General features: G+C 35.1%; 1 protein-coding gene across 2 annotated transcripts in view; it reads left to right on the top strand.

The window, feature by feature from the left end:
- Positions 1-20,059, top strand: part of EPHA5 (EPH receptor A5) — a 1,391,623-nt gene extending 1,371,564 nt beyond the window's left edge. For both annotated transcript variants that reach the window (XM_044060929.1, XM_044060928.1), the window contains exon 17: positions 12,928-20,059. In XM_044060929.1, coding sequence (XP_043916864.1) covers positions 12,928-13,033 — 106 coding nt within the window. In that variant the 3' untranslated portion in view covers positions 13,034-20,059. The remainder of the gene's footprint in view (positions 1-12,927) is intronic.
- The last annotated feature ends 275 nt before the right edge of the window (positions 20,060-20,334 follow it).

The raw sequence follows: 20,334 nt of genomic DNA, 5'->3' as shown, positions 1-20,334 counted from the left end.
CAGTCAGTAAAAAGCATTAAATTGTATGCATGACTTAAAATACATAATATCTGATTTAGTTTTTGTAAAACAAAATAAAATGTGAAATGTAAGTACTTAAATGAAAAATATTGTCATAAAAATCAAACTAGATGTGAATAAAAAAAAATTAATGCTTTGTAGTCCTCAATTGTCCAGGAATTTGTGATGGAAATATGATCACTAATTCCAGGAAAAAATATGTGTTCCTAATTTGAGTTTCCACTTCAACTCACATTGCTCAAAATTTAGGTTCAACCTAGGGTTCGTATCTGTTTACTGTAAAACCAGGAAGCTGAACTTTCTTAAAATTACTGCATTCTTTTGCATTTTTACATAGAGTACTTTTTGTGTCTCCCCTCATAATATCATAAGCCTGCTCATAAATACATTTGTGGTGTGAACATTCAGTCTTGCCCACATATAATGCAAGGCAGGAGTCACATTTGGCAGTTAAGCAACCCTTTCAGTGTTGCAATTAAACTTTTGATAAATATCCAAACTATCACAGCTGGCTACTTCCACTCTAGATGAATTCCTAATATATTTATATTGGGCACACAATCTGCAACTTATGGTGCTGCTAACCAAAGTTGTCACCCCTCTTTTATCTTTGTGATGGATTCTAAAATACCTTACAAATTATATCTGCTCTTATATACAGACTTTGGATGGTCACCCAAAAAATATACCAACTCAGGAAAATACCAAAATAACTTCCAATTTTCTATGACAATCTCACATATTTGTGATCTGAGAAACAGACTGAACCACCATGGCTCTATTAATTTGATACTCTATTAACAATCTAATCAAGACATTTATCACCCAGCAAAGGCCTAAAATGTCCCTTTATACTTTTATTTATGACCTCTCCCCCTTAAAGGATCAATAAAAGAGGGAGAGTAGTCCCTATCCAAAAACATTGTATTTACTAACTAATTTTTTATCAGTAAATCTTCATAACTGGAGTTCACCCTTACCAGTCTAACAAATTAGTCCTTTACTAAATTCCTCTTTTGGAAAAATGCATGGTCGTTTTCGTAATGTAAATAACTATTAGAAAATGTTTATTTTCTAGAAATACATGATGTAAATAAACCCCTTTATCTGAAGTAGTTAACTTCATTTGATCAGCAACCTGTGGGTTTTGGATCCAACACAGATCCGAGCCGGCAGCATACCAAGCAAAAAGAACCGAGCTCCAAGTTCCTCCCACCTACCCATGCTACACTGCAACCTCCTTCCAATCCCCAGATCTCGTTTGCCGCGGCTTTGCCAGCATGGGATTTTTTGAACTCCAGGCAAGTTTGTCAGGGGTTTTCGAAATGTATTGGTCTGTGTGTGCCCCTTTGATATATCTTTCTCTGGATATCACCTCGGCTGGGGATCACCATAAATCTCAGGAAGTCTTCCCTTCAACCTGTTCAAGTGTTAGACTTCATAGGGGCAATAATAGATTCTCTTCAGGCCAGGGCATTTTTTGACTCCAGACAGACTACACAGCCTGGCACGTCATGTGTTAGTGCTTCTGTAGTCCCCTGCACCCCCAGCAGAATTAGTCCTGAGAGACTTAGGGTCCATGGCAGCAGCTATCAACCTGATCCCTTATGCTCATTTGCATATGAGGATTTTGCAGTGGATGTTGCAAGTTCAGTGGTCGATACTTCATCAACCTCTACATTTTCCGATCCCTCTGAGCAGAGTACAGAAATTCTCTCACGTCGTGGCTCCGATCCCAGGATTTGCAGGAGGGACATCCCTTTGTTGCACCCCAACCCCAAGCCACGGTGACCACGGATGCCTCCCGCCTAGGGTGGGGGGCACTGTTCAGGCAGGACTGTTCAAGGTACGTGGACTCAAAGCGAGACCATTCTGCATATAAATGTTCTAGAGATGAGAGCAGTCCTTTTAGCGTTGTAGGCCCTTCATGCTTATCTTCCTCTGGGAACTATTGCGATCCAGTCAGACAATATGTCAGTGGTCTGGTATATCAACAAACAGGGGGAAACCAAGTCTTATCCCCTTTGTTGAGAAGCCATGAGAGTTTGGGAATGGGCAATCTCCACCAACTGCTTTCTGATAGCAATGCACATGACGGGTCAGTCCAATATCTTAGCAGAGAAATTGAGCAGAACTATCCTTTCTTCCTATGAGTGGTCTCTGAATGCTTGTGTAGTGGAACAGATCTTCTTCAAGAGGGGTCAGCCTTGCTGTGGTCTTTTCGCATCACCATCCAACATGAAATGCAGTGAGTTTTTCGCTCTAATCCTCCCAACAGGGGAAGCCCCCAGAGATGCTCTTGTTCATGCTTGACCACCCGGTCTTCTTTATGTGTATCCCCCACTCATGACAAAATTCTTACAGAAAGCTCATCGGTTGGGGAGCCGAATGATCCTCATGGCCCCATTCTGGCCTCGTCAAGTCTGGTTTCCCTGCCTACAGTCTCATAGCTCCACCCTGGATCTTGGATCCCATCCCGGATCTGATTCTTCATCCCTCGAGAATGCTTCCTCTGAATTTGGACAGCCTGAAGCTCACAGCTTGGCTGCTCCAGTTCCACTAGTTGCTAGGACTCCCGGTATCTCTTCCTCTGTTAAATCCATCTTGGTTGCAGCACATAAATCCTCTACAGGAAAATTTACTGTAGCAAATAGAGACATTTCTACATTTGGGCTTCACAGAGAAATCTGGATCCTTTTACTGCTCCGATCCCAGCGGTATTAGACTTTTTGTCTCATATCTTCCAGCAAGGAGCCAGCTCTTCCACAGTGAAGGTCCAGCTGGCAGCAATTTTTCATTTCCATGTAGGGGACAATTTAGGCTATCTCGCTGCTGACAGAAATTGTAAGACCTTTTCGAAAGGCGCTTTTCTTCTGAGACCTCTTATTAAGAATCCGTCCCCGCCGTGGGATCTGACTTCAGTTCTTCAGGCCTTAGTTGCGCCTCCTTTTGAGCCCTCAGCATCAGTTGACTTAAAATACTTGTCATGGAAGATGGCTTTTCTGGTAGCTATCACCTCAGCCAGGAGAGTGTCGGAGCTTCAGGCTCTTTGTATGAAACCCCATATCTAGTGTTTCATAAGTGCAGGGTGTCTCTCAGGACTAATCTGTCTTTTCTCCCTAAAGTTTCATCTGAGACAAACATTAATCAGTCTATTAATTTGCCTTTTTTCCCCCTGAATTTTCAGAACAAAGGGGAATACAAACTTAATTTGCTGGATGTTCACAGGCAGTTAAGTTTTTATTTGCACGGTCTTTCGTAAATCTGATCAACTTTTTGTTTCCTTTGCTAAGCCTTTTTTAGGGAAACCAGTTTCAAAGTTGACTCTTGCTAGGTGGATTTCCCTTTGTATCCTACAAGCATATAGAGAGCTTGGTTTACCAGAACCAGTAGGAGTTCATGCTCATTCTACGCATTCTATGGCAACGTCTGCCGCATTCTGGTCTAGAGTTTCCCTGGATGACATTTGCTCTGCGGCTACCTGGGCATCCTCGCACACCTTTATTACTCATTATAAACTGGATTTTGTGTCTAGAGGAAGGGCTTCCTTTGGCTCTGCAGTGCTCCGGAATATCCTTCCTTAAGGGCCTCCCAAGATTTTGGGTAGCTGGGGACTCTGCCCCACAGGTTGCTAATCAAATTAAGTTAACTACTTCAGATAAAGAAGTTATGTACTCACTATAAACTTCCATCTGAGTAGGTAAATTTCATTTGTCAGCAACCGTCCCTCCCTCCTTCCCCCTTACCTAGGCGATTATTTCTACTGAGCTCGATGTTCGGAGTTCACAAGCTTGATGTTTATCCCTGGTTTAGGGGTCTCAGGTTTTAGTTTGTTGGTGTCACGTGTGGAGTGGCAAACTCGATCTGAGGATTGGAAGGAGGTTGGAACATTATGGTGAGTACATAACTTCTATTTAAAACCCTTTATAACTAGTATATGTAAACAGTTCACCCCCCTTTTATTGTACTGACAGGTAAACTTCAAAAAAGAAAGTATTAGTTTGTAGATATGGCAATGCAAGGTCAAGATCTTTGAAGAATTTAACCCCATTAGAAAGGAAAATCTTCAGCCTGGCCAGAAACAGTAAATGTACTTTTATCTGCTTTTTTTTCTTAAGTTCTCTTATAAGGGGAAGAAATTGTTTCCTTTAGACACCTCTGTTGCTGAATAGTCATTAGCAAAATGAATAATATTTCCTTCTGCTTTAAGTGGTGACTTAGCTCAAGCAGTTTTGGGTACTAGTTCTTTATAATCAAATAAAATAAATTTAGCCACAATGGACCTTGGGGAAGTTCTGGACTTTGATACAGGATTAACCAAAGATCTGTGTGCTTTCTCTATACCAAAAGACAGAGAGCTGCAGGTAAATCTAAAGTTTTTGGGAGCCAGGTAGACAAGAAATTAACCAGATTGTTACCTTCTGATCCTTCCGGTAGTCCAAACATACGAATCTTACAGGACCTGTTCTCAATGTCATCAATTTTGGCTAGTAAAGAGTTGTTTTGTTTTAACAGGAATTCAGTGTTGTTATCCCCTTCACTTAGTCTTCCTTACATATCATTCAAGGAGTCTTCAATGCCAGAAATCTGGTTCCGTTGTAACTGCAGAGCTTCATTAATTTGTTCCATTTGTTTGGAACAGTTTTTCTTAAAGTTGTCTATTTTGGTGACCAATCTATTTTCAAAGACAGTTCTTGAATATTAGTAATGACTGAAGCCTTTTTTTGAACATAGAGTCTTGATATGTTGCTTTATATAACTCTTGGTGCTTCAGGATATTAGTTGATGAATTTCAAAACTATGCATAGACAAGGAATAATAATAAGAGATGTAACCATATCTTACTTTAACACCTTAATGAACACATACAACTGGAGAATGTATATGTTACATAACAAGTTAAGATGTGAAATAATTGTTTTACTATGATATATAACAGTGCTTTAAAGGATACAGATTTATCTTTATTTTACTGTTAATTACATAATATTTGATTGTAGCAGAGTAGACTTTTGTTTTATTTTTGTCAGAGTACTGAATGGATGTGTTTGCTTGGATGGTTAGACTATTCAAGTAAGGACTGTTAGACTCCATGAGGAATAAGAGGGATTTTAAAAGGAAATGTTTAATGATAATTATATTTTTAGCTTTTTTTTTAGTGCCCACAATAGTAACTATTTTATTTCTAATGAAACCTTTAAATGTTAATGTTCACATGATGATTACAAAGCAATTTGTTACTAACAGAGTTTCATTATCTATGAGAAGTACATGTATACTTTTGCTCAGTAGGACAAATAGCATTTATTAACTGTGTTTCCATAAATGTCAGTGGATTAAATAACAGATGCAAGAGGGGTAGCTTAAACAGATATTTGAAGATGTTTAATTCTCAAGTTATTTTTTACAGGAAACACACTTATTAACAGTAGACATAGACAGGCTAAATACTAAAAACTGCATTGGATTGCTGTATTATGGGGAAATTCACTGCCTATGCCTATAGTTATAGAAACATATCAAGATGATAAGGGAATGTTTTGTACTGTAACTATAAAGTATAATAGGAGGATATTAACTCTTATCAACTTGTATTGGATTCCCGGAATAGGAATTAAAACAGTTGGCCAACATCTAGAACAAATAATTCTTGACAGAGTTTATGTCTCTAATGACCTGACTTATACACTAGGCAAAGTCAAAATGGTAACCTATCTGCTTTCAGATCACAATACAATTACCTCTGAACTGTTTTTGAAATCTTGTAATAATGTTAAAATCAGAAGATTACCAGCATATATAACCTGTTTAAAATAATTTAAGGACTTTTTTTATTAAAGAAATCCTTTCATTTATAGAAATTAATAATATGGAAGATACTTCAGAAAATTATTTATAGGATGCAATAAAATATATGTTTTTGATAGAGTCACTAATTGGTTGTCAAATAAAGAACAATGGAACAAAAAATTACATCCAATGCAAGAAAAAACTTGATGAGCTAAAATTAAAAAATCAGGCGAATAAAATAATAATACAGATGAGATTAATAAGCTAAATAAATATTTGGAAATCTTAAACTGTAAAACTAAAATCAGCCTTGAGAAGTTTAAGATGATTAACTTTTCTATTAACCCAAAATCTATGTGTAATTTAGCCACAAAACAAAATTACTCAGTATGTCCAATCACATAAAAGAAGTCTACTCACATAGGAAGAAAAGAAAAGTAAAATAAATAGAATATATTCTAAAGGAATTCAGAGATTATTATAATAAAATCATTCAAAATAATATAGTAATAGATCCAGAAGAAATAACATATTTATCAACAAATAAATAACAACTAAACTATCTGATGACTAAATGAAATTAATTGACAAGCCAATCTCTGTGTCTGAACTTCAAACTCAAATTTCTAAACTGAAACCTAATAAACCATCAGGTAATAATGGGATTTTATCTGAACTTTATAAGCTGTTACTCAAAAAAGCCCTAGAAATACTACAACAGTTTTTTTTTCTATACTCAAGGACCTATCTAAAGTTTCTCCTTCCTGGAAATATATCCTTATGTCTCCATTCTGCCCTTCATGATTGATGAAGATCCAACTGGTTTTATCTTAAATAGAAATACTTATGATAATATTAAAAGAATAATCTCAATAATTGACTATGCAAATAAAACAAAAACAACTTCACATTTATGAGTCTTGACGTTAATAGTGCTTTTCACTTGGTAAAGTGGAAATACCTCTTGCTGGTTTTTGAAGAATATAATTTCTCACATAACTTCACACATCTTATTAATCTTCTTTATAATTACTGTTTTGCATATGTTAAAATAGGTACTTTTACTTCTGATTCTATACAAATTTAGAAAGGAACCAGACAAGGATGTCCTCTTTCACCTCTGCTTTTCGCCTTAATTATGGAATCATTTGCCTAATTTTCTCAGATCAAATATAGATATAAACAGTATTGACATAAATGATAATTTAAAAGCTAAAATTCAGCTGTTTGCTGATGCCATCCAACTGACATTAAATGATAATGATAATTCTGTATCTGCAGTTTTCTTAGCAATGGCTGTATTTCAAAGAAAATTGCATTTAACATTTAACAATGACAAAACAAAATTCCTACCTATAAATACAAATAAGAATAGAATCAAAAATAAATTAATTACATATATTTTCAAAGAGAAGAAAATGAATTATTTAGGAATAATAATAACAAGATAACATTAAAGATATCATAAATCATAATTATACTAACAGTATAAGTAATATAAAGAATCTAATAGACAAATGGAATACAATTTTCTTCATGGTAGAAGAGAAGTTATCTATAATCAAAATGATTATCTTACCAAAAACTTATATATTATACAATCACTATCATACTGATTTTAACAATTGAATTTTGAGATATTTATGGTGTCCCCATAAACCAAGAATTACTTTAAACCATCATATGAAAGACTGGGCAGCAGGAGGTATAAGGCTACCCGATCTAGAATTATATTCATTATCATCAATTGTAAAAACAGTATATTTTTGGATTAATAACACTTGCACATCTAGGTGGAAAGATTTTTTAGGAAATCATTTCATAATCTCTAAACATTATAGATATTCTTATAATCTCATACTAAATAACAGTCTACATCGGTTATTAAAAATTACCTTATAAGAAAAAGTCACCAAATGAGTGACTCCTATTTCATTTCTACTATATTAAACACTTTAAAAAATTATATATAGAAATCTTGCATATAAAGCATGCACCTTCCTTATATTTCCTATGGCTTATACCCAAAATAACATCTCCACCTCAAAGTTCAAAACAATGATTCCATTTAAAGAGAAAAATCAGCTACTTTGATTTCAGTTAATGAAAGATGAAAAACTACATTCTGTTGATTATATTAAGAACAAATATAATTTAGATAAAGACATATTGCTAGATGTACAATCCTGCAGACAATGTGTAGAAGAGGAAGTTAAGTTAATGCAACCAAGGATAAGAGATCATATCCCAAAATTAACTGAATATCTAATTTTCTTAATGCAACAAAACACATTGGGACAGGGTTTCTTATCTAAATTTTAAAGAGTTGTGAGGAGAGAAACAAAAAGTTGCAATAGACAGTTATTGGAACTATTTTACCCAAATTAATAATAGGCCTCCAAGTGAAGAAGATAAAAAAAATAATTCTAATATCTTCTAAACATAAAAATTCATATCTTAGATGGAATCGCTTTACTTGGAAATTTTTTCTTCATGCCACATAAAATTGAAGTAATATTCAAGCAGAAACAAGTTAGTTGGAGATGTAAAATAGATTGGCAACCCATGTTTTTTGACTGTACTGTCTTAACACTTTATTGAAATAACATTAATCTCTTTTTACAGGCTTTGTGGAGATACATTTGTTTTATCTAAATCACTAATCCTTTCTGACACTTCTATTTTTATATGTGTTAAAAAAATGAAATATTGTATTATTTGGTCTATACTGTCTATAGAGAGAAAGTTTCCTACTCATAATTAGAAGAACAAATCTATACCCTCCTTCAAAGAATTTATAAATATTCCAACTGAAGTCTGTCACCTGGAAATCATTACAATTAAGTCAAGAACAACCAGGATTACCTCTTGCTACAATGCATGGACAAAACATAGAGATCTGCTTGACAAGCAAAAATAACTAAATTTTAGATTTAATGTAATGTACAATAACTTGAATGATTTGATGGTTAATGTGAACTCCTGTAAATCTTTGTTTTTCTTTTGTGTGTGAGGTTTAGTTGAAATATTTTCATTTATCATGTTCACAAATCTTTGACTGTAAATATTGTTGTGATTATTTTACAAACTGAAAATCCAATAAAAACTTTTATAAAACATAGGGGTGAGACCTAGATAAACTTTGAAACCATTTCTTCTGATCCAGAAGACAAAATACAAATGCCATCTGATAATTAGTGATATGTTTTCACATATTCAACATAAGAGGAACTAAAAACATAAGATTCTTACCAATAGGCCATTACTATATTTAGGAAAAATTGGAGCACATGCCACACTCATCACTACAGCAAAAATCTAAAGTTCACCATGAAAAAAATAAAACTGCTATGAAGGAAGCATTACATTAAAATACAAATCACATTAAATCTATGTTTAATAAAAAAGCGCATGTATTCAGTTTTACCCTGAACCAATCTCACCTCTCACCATGAGGAATAACTGTAAATACATTGACAACACCTATTTGTTGTCATAAAATAATCAAAACGACACAGTGTCTTTTTAGTAAGCTTAAAAAATGCCAAGAATCTTTGAACAAATACAGATTGAATTTCATGTGTTTTTTTTTTAATTTTGTCAGCATAAATAGCTTATGGCTGTATTTTTGACCCTGCTTTATCAATAATCAGACACAGTGGGGGTTCAAGAACTGATTTATGCACCTTAGGGATCCTGAAAATAGTCAGGATAACAGGTTTCACTACAGACAAAATGTATATGTTTCAGCATTTATGGATTTATTCTATACTAAACACTGCATAATACAATCAGTTTTTCCTTCGGCTATGTTGACTTTACTAACTGAAGCTAGGTCTATGTTTAACCATCGAATAACATTTGCATCAAACAGGCTAAATATCGAACCCTATCCATTGAACATTCATTCAGCGAACATTCATTTCTTCACTGGGGAAAGTAACTCCTTAACCAGCACTTCCTGTCTCACACAATATAGTATTTCAAACCTACCCAAGTGGGGGCACTAAACACCCCCGACCCCCCCAACTATATGTACCTACTGCAACACCACAATACAGTGGGGAAAAGGGCAGACAGAGAAGTGTTGGACAACTAGTTATTTTCCTGTTTGCTGAAATGAGCATTCACAGAATGAACATCTGGAGGATAGGATTCAGTGTTTAGCCATTTGATGCAAATGTTATTTGATGGTTAAATATAGATGCATTAAAGCTTCACTATATGTACAAGAATAATTTTAGTAGTGTAAAAAAATTTTCCCATAAGCATAATGACCCCACCCTTGTCAGGCTTCATTTTCCTGACAGTAATGTTCCTCTTTAAACCATTTAACAAAATAGTCTCTTCGTCCATTAAGTTGTTGAAGAAATGTTTGTATTTTGATAAAAACAACTTCAGGTTGTTCTCCTCAGACCTCTCAAATAAGTACTTAACTGAGTGTGTGTATCGAGGTTTAAACATGCTTTTCTGTCTTATTCTATGGTAGAGTATCTGGTCTTGGCCTTATTTAACTTCCTACTCATGTAGCATTCTTTTGTTTTCACTTGTTGCTTATTTCCAGTGTAGCACAGCTCCTAACCCAACTTCATATTCATAAATGTTAACAAGAGGCTTAGAAAGTGAGGACTAACCAAGACTGGCACCAAATCTCAGATGACTTTCAGATGGGTAAATGCTTCATCTGCTTCAGTGGGCCACCTTATCTGGTTAGGGCCCTTACCTACTGTAACATCTTTGCTATGTTAGGGCTAGAGCTGCAACATTGGGTTTGAATTTTCTGTGGTAGCCTGCTAGTTTTAAGGGTGCCTTCACTTGTATTTCATATTGGTTATCGGTTAGTTTTTATAGCTTATGCATTTTTGTATATTTGGGGTCTAATTATCACTGTCTCAGTCACATGCCCTAAGTATCTGTCTTCTTACTTGCATAGATTACCGCTAGGCAACATTAACTATAAATTCTGCCTGTCTTAAGGAGTCTGGCACAAGTTGTAATTTGGATAAATCCCAAGTTCTGGATAAATTAGCATGTCATAAAGGTATGAAGGTAAGTACTTGCCATGAGGTTTCAGAATTTTATCTTTGAGCATTAGAAAAATAACAGGAGCGCTGCTGAGTCCAGTGAGTAAGACACTATAACAAGAAAGACATTTAGGAGTGAGAATGATGTCTTCTGTTTGGCTGAAAGGGTGAACAGAATCTGCCAGTATCCTTTGGTTAAATCTAAGGTGTGTATAAATGTTGTTTGTCTAGACTATGAGATCATCCACTCTATGCTTTCCTTAAGTGTTCAAATTTGGATGGGATATTAAGTGTCTGCATATCATTTTAAAATCTTATGCAGCCGCCTGTCTCAGGTTCTAACAAAATTGAACTCTTTCATTCAGTTTGAGACAACTGAGCAACTCCTAGTTGCAGCATTTTTCACATTCTTCACTTATCGCTTTTCTTTGGCACTCTAGTAACTTATACATTTTTCCTTTAACTCCTTACCTAGCAGATTTTAAATATTATGCTTTATTAATTGTCTTCCATGTAGTTCAGAAAAAAAAGTCTTTCTCAATAAGAATTCTTTCAGGTTTTCTTTATGAGCCTTCGACAATGTCTTTTATTTGAACAGAAAGATAGCATTCTCTCATAGGGTACTATTGTAACTATATAAGGTTCTAGGCTGGTGATACTGTTTTAGAACTTGTATATATCATGTCTGCTCTGCCCTTCTGAGTCCAGATTGTCTTATTTTCTAGTTCACATTGTTCATTTCTTTCTAGCATGTCAAATGATTTTTTCCATCATCTAGGAACGTATTTCCTGTGAGGGGGCTAGTGCCAATACCCTGCCCCTTGTTTTTAACCTCCCTAGTTCTGGTATTCTTATTAAATACCCTGCATTTCATCAGCCATGCCCTTTGCATTTGTTCCGTAACAATTTAAATACTTTTTTATCCTGTTTTGCAAGTTTGTAAACATGTGCTCTCACATTTAAATGCATTTTCCCCTCTTCCCAAGTCTCATTTGATATGTCCAGCTATCATTGGTAATGTATACCATATTGTATCTGAATATAGTAAATTCTGTAGACACATAGGTCACTTCTCAAATAGTAAAAAGCAGGTGGGTAAGTAAATTATCCCACTTCATAGCATCCTGTTCTATGGATATCTTCAGCATAGACTTCTGAGTTGTATTAAATCACTCCACTAAAACACTGGTTTGAAATTGGTATACTGATACTCTTAACTGCTTTCCTTGAAAACATTGTAAAAAACTGATGCATCACCCTGCACTGCTGGTCTTTCTCTTTTAGTTTCTACAATGAATTATTTTGGTAACTCACCAGCTGGGATTTTGCAGTAAGACAGAGTAAAATATTTATTTTAATACCATGAGTTCTTCTATCCTTACTCACAAAACAAATCAAGTTTATCTCTCTCTCTCTCTTTTCACTGGGATAATGTATTGCTAACTGTTTTTGCACTTGCATTCCAATAGCCATTCACTTTTACCTTATTTTAAATTTTTCATTTCTCCCATTGCACCCTCCTGCATTGTTTGAAGCAGACTCTGTTTTTAGAGATTGTCACGGACAATATAACACACAAATACTCAGCCAAGAGAGTGCTTCTGCTGTGGTTGATATTACTGACTATTGCCTTTATCTGTGCATATTTTCTTTTTTTCTTCCTTTATTTCATTCTTTCTTTCTATCTATCTATCTATCTATCTATCTATCTATCTATCTATCTATCTATCTATCTTTCTTTCTTTCTTATTTTGTTTGAACTTCAGGTTGTGCTGCCAAAACATAATTCTTGCCATCAGTTTCACATATGATATAAGACTGCCTTCAATATATTTCAGGCCAATGAACCGGCATATGTTTAGTGCAGATCCTTTACTGATCTTCCATAGTTCTGAATTTTGTATAATCGGTAGAATATTACATATAAACTATATATAGTTGCTTGAGTCATAGCAGATTATGGTAATAAGTATGGCAACAGTTGGGTGAAGACATCTAATTGTCATATAATACAACTAAAACACTTTATGACAGCTTATATTTTACAGCTAATGTCTTACTGTTTTTTTTGTTTTGTTTTTGCCGCACACAGAGACTTAAGAAGACTTGGCATCACCCTGGCTGGTCACCAGAAGAAAATCATGAGCAGTGTTCAGGAGATGAGACTTCATTTAATGAATGGAACAGTTCCATTGTGACTGGTCACTCCTTATCTGGTCCACTGTCTATGGTGGAAAGTTCAGCACTTTGTAAACAGGAACTTGAAATATTTCTCAAACAATTAAAAAGGGAAAACTATGAAATGAAGAAGCCACCTACAAAAGCCACGTTAAAGCAAGCAGTATTTGACTGAAGATTATTTTTTACCTTTCTCTTTCTTCAATTTAATAACATGTAATATGCATGAAAACAGATATAAATAATATTAATCATTTTTATTGCTTTAACGTTGAAAGCCTTCCCACAACATGTATGTTTTGTACATGAAATGTACATAGCACCTTCTAAAGCTAGTCATATAACAACACACACACACACACACACACACACACACACACACACACACACACACACAAATACTTCCAGTGACTCATATGAAGTGATCTTTCATCAGTTGTGGGCATACTAAAATGGCTGCCATAATAAGTACACTCTTAGTTGTCTACAGGTGTGTATTGAGGAGCAATATAATTAGTTTATTTTTTGCAAAGACTTTGTTTTGTAAATTTATAAACAATGCTGTTTTACAGAGGTTAAGTTATAGAAAAGATTATGCACTCATTGAGTAGTGCTAATCACAATATATTTATTGTTTTGAATATTTGTAGCTGCCCATTTGATGGCTGTTTCTTTAAGCATTTATGTTGCAGTTTGGTTCCTGAATAATGTATATATATGTATATTGTACAGTTTGTAACAGAAGGGTGCATAACTATTTTTTTCATGCTACCACTCCGTCATTAATGTTGTCATTGTCTGAATGTTTTTTTATTTCTGCAGAACTGGTGATATTTTTTTAAACCAGTAAAAAGCATACAACAATGTCAAACAGAGTTAAGGATCGTGCCATCAGCAGCTCTTATGAAAGGAAGCGTTTACAAACAATTATTCTGTCTGCCAGAGTTGGTGCTACAAAGTATGTTATCTTTAAGGGCCAATGACCTTGATGTCCTATTCTAACAGTAAGCACCTTTTTGAGGAGACTGCAAAGGAAATGAAGTCTTACTACTTGAAAGCACAACTTCAAAGACATAATTGTGATTCATTGGTTAAGTTTTTGCCTCACAATTTCAGAATATGACCCCCATTTACTATCAGCACATTTTTTTCCAGGTGCTATAGTTTCTTCCTACCTCTCAAATGCATACCGATTAGCAACTTAAAACTCCCATGTATACTTCAGTTCCCATTGACCTAGTATGCTAGCTGTTAAATGGAAATGGCCCATGAAAAATCAGTTCACTTACATTAAATATTAACAATGCTTCTGTTTATCTTAGACCTAACTAGTATAATGTAAGCCCTGTATTTACCCTTGCTGGATTTTTTTCAGTAACAAGATTCAGAACTGATTTAACACCACCTTAACTCATTATTATGCAGTTCATTGAGCCAACAGGAATATCAATTGAATAACAAGCCATCTCAGAAAGACAAAATAATTAACTTTATGATTCAGAGTGCATACATTTCTTGAGTAAACTGAAATCCAGCTGTGTCTTTGGATGTTTATCATATGCTAGCTAGTTAATAAGCTGTTGGCAAGTGTAATTACTTCAAGTTTGGGTATGTAAGGGCAATGCTTTTAAGTGGCAGAACTGAAATAGGTTATGCATGGGTCACATATACTAAGCAATAAAGCTGCAGTTTGACAAATGTTAAATATAAATCACTTTGGTTTAAAGATATAGAATGTGTCAAAATATAGTTTATGTGTGAAATTTCCTGAGAATAGTGAACAACAGTAGAAGGATGCTTGAATAGCTTTCTAGTAAATCTGCTTTTCTGCGGGATGTTGAATCCCTGTACTGTTCTTGCATCAATATTGCTGCATTTTCAATAAAAATGCACCAGTTGATATGGCCGCATTTGGAGTAAAAGTAATGCTATATTTTAATTCTATTTAAAATTTATAAATTTTTTGTTTGAATTTCTAATGTTCTCTTTATTCTGCTCATACCCATGGAGCCTGTCCCAGCACTTAGTAGGCATATTACACAGAGATGGTCTTGGGTGGGACAACAGTCTGTTACAGAATGCACACTCATGCACACACACGCACACACACACACACACACACACACACACACACACACACACACACACACACACACACACACACACACACATCTATGCATGAGCACAGAGCCACAGTACAGTACATGTACAGCTATCTAGAAGTTTGGTAAGCTTATCATTTCATATATCTGAATGCGTTTGGGATGGAAGAAGAATATGGATACCACAGCACATAAGAGAACATGCAGAGTCCACACAGAAAGCACTTCTTCTTGTTACTAAATTTGTCAGATACAGGAAGGGGTACCATCATGTTCTCAGTGTGGCAGAGCATTATACTGTCAGGGGAAAGCAACAAGGCATTGTGTAAGGGCCGGTGACTTCTATATCAGAGTAAAGCATCTCCAGAAAAATTACAAAAGGATGACACATGGAGGAGATGCTAAAACATGGGACAGTGAGAAGGACTCAGGAGGTGACACTGTCATGGGAAAAGTAGGACAGGCTCTCTTTTTACAAAGTTGGCTTTGGCATATTAGAAGTTTAGTGTCTTAGCCCTGTGGTGGTGGTGGATGTTGTACAAATCATTCATAGTAGAAAACAAGCATGCTAGGTGTGCTACATGGATTTACACTGACCAGTATCACATACTGAAGGATATGCTACAGCAGGTGCATACAAGGATATGAAAATGTATCTTATATGTTGTCCACATATAAAGACCTCAAAACTGTCCCTGCTTTGGAGGAATGTTACTATTTTCTGACCTGATTTAGGATATCCCTATTTTGTATATATTCTTCTTTTCAGGCTTGAATTACCCCTTAACACAATTTTATGAATCCCCCTTATCCCCTGTGATTTTTGAACCTGTCTAGTACACAGAAAGCCCCACTACATGACCAACATACTAGTGCAATAATAATTTAAAGAGGTCACACATCTTACAGCACTCTTTTTCTGAAGCAAAAACAAATTATCTTGTAGAATTTAGTGATACAGTTCATTAAAGTCTACATATTTTACACTGTTTCTTTGATAATGTGCTTATATTTTTCTATCATTTTTGTCATTCTGTTTTTCAAACATGTTTAGGAGTAGTATTCCACATTTCAACTGGAAGCGGAAAGAGTTATGAGCTATTTGGTATTCCAATCTTATGCTAATTAGATGCCTAGAATTTTAGCTAGATATTTCTATTTCTCAAGGGCGTTTGTTCCTCTTTTCAGTGTCTGCAGGTTGAGACGTATGTACACCCATACCATCACACATACCCATATGGTTCATGTTATTTCACATTTCGTGATGCGGCTTCCTACAATTGGGGAATCTCAGTATCATTTGAGTACCTAGTTATCATTGTGGCGACTTCAACCTTTACAACACAGTAAGGCATTTATCATAACATACTTAACCTTTACTTTGTGCTTCACCAATTTTTACTTACATCAAATGTTGTCACAAAGATCCAGCACATCTTCATGGAAAGTGATGTAGGTACATAAGCACAGTGAGAAGGGTGGTATTCTTCCAAATTTGAATACATCATACAGCAGTCACTTGCTTGAAATCAGTACATGCCTCTACTCCTATTACAAGATTCAGACAATGCCTTCCACTAACTAAACAGTGGCTTGGAATATGACCCAGTAGGTGTTTCTGGACACTAAGGATAGATATGATAACGTTAATATTACTGGGGGCTGCAAAGAATGATCTATATTGTGGATTTACACGTTTTTGAGCTGGCAAAATGTTACCTTTCAGATGTCTTTTGAAGTAAACTTCAGTTTTACTATTTTATGAGACCCTGGATTTCTTTTTGAAGCTATATCTGTCCCTTTGTTGATCAGCTTCCTTTCTGTGTCATTCATATTAAATTGGAAGATGTTTGTCTAGAGTGGGATTTCTGCCTTTGGCTTGTTGCTCATTATTACGGTGTGTTCTGTGGCCTGTAATAAACAAATATGGAAACTTCATATGTTTCCTTAACTTATATCTGCATGAATTAAGTAATGCTACGTGCAAAATCCGTAGCAGCTATGGCTACGTAGCTAAGCTCCAGTCACACTTAAGGCAATAATTACAGTATATGAAATCTGTCTTTAATGCATTGCTTGCAGCTGCCCAGTTTCTATTCTACAGTAGTACTTTACTTGCTTAGAAACAAAAATAGACTTTATGCATTCTACAGCTGGAAATGAAGAAAGTTGGAGGGATTGAGTAAAAAATGAAACAATGTTTTATTTGGTTAAGTATCCCCAGGCATAACAAAAATTGGTGATAGACCATTCTAATGTCTAGCCAACAGACAGACCAGTAAGAAAATATTGTATTATGGTTAAATTTGAAGGACCGTGGGTTCCTTATTACCAATGAAGTAACCACACAATCAAGTGGTGCAGTCTGTGGCATTCCTGTGCCTGTCTTGATAAGAAGGAACACAATTGTGACTACTTATATAAGAATTTAGTATGCAATAGGCAATGTTTGCATTTATGTCAATTTAGCTTGGAAAATCTAATTGCTGCATGCTGTCATTTCCCTGTTTTCAAGGTGAAGGGCTGCATATGTTGTCTCCAGAGCGCACTGCCTGTGAGTGGTATGCATTTGCAAATTGCTAAATGCTTTTTGCTCCACACTCCACCAAAAATCAGACTGCTACTGAAAAGTGTTTTCTCACCTCTTCACAAGAAGTTAACATCCAATGGATTTGCTAACCATACCATAAGTATTAAAATGACCCTCGCCTTCATTTCAAAGTCAGGTGACCCAAGCAATAAATAATATTACTACTGAATTCTGAAGCAAGAGGGTTCTTTAATGCTTCATCATTGATTTATTCTAGAACATTTTTGCAACTTTTCTACTTCCAGGGCTGCTGGATTTGAGAAACATGCCCTACACAAAGCAGCTCTATTTATGGTTTTCAGATATGCAATAATTCTAGCTTTGGATAACTTTTTAGTGACTCTTAAAGCTGTCAGGTCCATGAATTTCCATCTCTTCTGGACTTACCTTTAAATGTCAATTATTTTCTGATTGCCTTCCATCAGTGCTCTTGATCTTGCAGGTACTGCTGTCATGTGTTCATGTGGCAACTAATCAGCTTGCTAGCCCAGTGACCAGATTCTTGCCCTTTTGTCTATGTTATTTAATAATCCAAAGGTATAGCCCCTCCTTTTTTTCATTCTGGTTTTGTCTTCCAGCTATAGTATTGAAATCATTACGTGTGTCAATGAGGGTAGCCACATCTGTCTAATGTTTGTTGATATTTATTTTTCACTAACATAAATGAGTAGCATATCACTGCCTATTTAAGATGGTTGCAGACACATTCTAATGCATCACAGTTATGTGTCATTCATAGAGGACTGTATGACACTGGGTGGCTACCCATACACATTCATTTTTCCCTCTTTGACTGTCATAATTTTTGTTGAGCAAGACAAAATGCCATTATCTTTTTTGATATGACATACTTTTTTTCATTTATTAAGAGAAAGGTGAGGGCAAGTGTACAATTTCATAAGCCTCCAACTGGAGAGAATATATTGATGACTGATAAGAAAAAACATCCTTGTTAGAAAAATCACAAGGGTCTCACTGAAATGAAGTTTGTAGTACCATTTATATTTCTCAAATCCAGGCAAGAGTACTACATGCACAACACCAACTTTCAAAAGAAACTAGTTAAGGCAAGATGCCAGTGAGCTCCTGTCATGACTTGAAAATAATTTACTATTGAACTTTTTGCTGTCTGTGTTCTTCAGTTATCAACAGGGAGCTTTTGTTTCTGACCATGTCCTTGAAATTCTTTTTGTCTGGACAGAGTTATCTTAGCAATTCAGACATTTTTGTTACAGGACAGCAAGTGTAAAATAAATCTACAACACCTGCTGATTACTATAGCTTGTATTTAATATATGCACTTAAAATCAATTGTTGTACACTTTCACTTTTGAAGGCATACAGTAGAAACAAACGTACATTAGGTAGCAGACAAAGCGGTTGCAGAAGATTAAAACATAACACACTGCACTCTATATGGTTTCTATTTTTCTCCAATCAGCATGGTAACACACTTTGTGTATGAGTTATCACAAAAGCTGTTCTTTTTCATTAAGGCGATATAATAGTTTGCACAAAAATAGTTCTTCACAGCATGTCTGGAAAGTCAAAATTTCTTGGAAAATAAGTAAAGCCTATGATAGCATAATTCATACATTGTTGTTGTACTTGAAATCCATAATTCAGCAAAGAGATTCCTTCCACAGAATATGTAGAAATGTAGTTTGCTTTGTTTTAGACAAATACCTCTGATTTTAATGCAGAAACTTAAAGCATGTAGATTCTGAGTCACCAAAGGAGAGTACACTGTTACTGGTGCAGGCTTCTGCTCCATTAGGGAAATAACACTGTTTTGTAAGGAAATACAGTTGTCATCTTATTTCTATTTACAGTGAAAAATATTTATATTTAACATTGAACAAAAAACAACCAGACAGAAAAGATGCTGTCCCCAGGATTCCAACACCGCAAGCTGAAAGCTTCCAACAGGTTGCTTTCAGTCCTGTTTTTGGCACATAGTTTTCACTTTCTGTTCTCTTTTGGTTACATTTAACTTGTTTAAGATGGAGTAAAATTTTTAACTTTGCTTTACACCTCTTCTTATGTTTCATAGTTAAGAATTAAGATAAAAAATAATGGCAGGAAAATGTGTTATAATATTGTAAGAACTATGTAGAGATCCCAACCAAAATGTTGCTCTTTTAAGACTGTTATTATTTTTTGTTTTTGTAGCAGCTAACCAACTACATTTGTTTGCATCAGGCTTCTTTATCCATCTCCATAAAATATTAGCTGTCTTGTGTTTATTTTTTTTCTGATGCTTTTTGTGCATTTTGGTTGTGTAAATGTTTTTGTAGTGTAAGATATGAAATTTTATATTTTTTCATAAAATAAAAAAAAAATCCACATTCTAACAGTGTTCTTGTGATTTCTGCGTCATATTCATTTTCCGATGACTCTATTTGGGGGGGGGGGTGTATAACAGTTTAATTTTCAATGAATTCTAAACACAAAAAGAGAAGAAATTGAAAATAGGAAGTGGTTCACAATAGCTATACTGAAATTAAGCTACCCTGTGTTCAAAGGATAAATTAATATTTTGCAGTGCAACATTGCAATCTCTATTACACACACACATTTAAATTAATGCAGATTAGTTTAGTACCAAAGGCAGATATTTAAGGTGGTC

Source organism: Protopterus annectens, chromosome 2.part0 (assembly GCF_019279795.1).
Source record: "Protopterus annectens isolate FY-2018-M chromosome 2.part0, PAN1.0, whole genome shotgun sequence".
NCBI lineage: Eukaryota > Metazoa > Chordata > Ceratodontiformes > Protopteridae > Protopterus > Protopterus annectens.
This window is presented reverse-complemented; position numbering and strand designations above follow the sequence as displayed.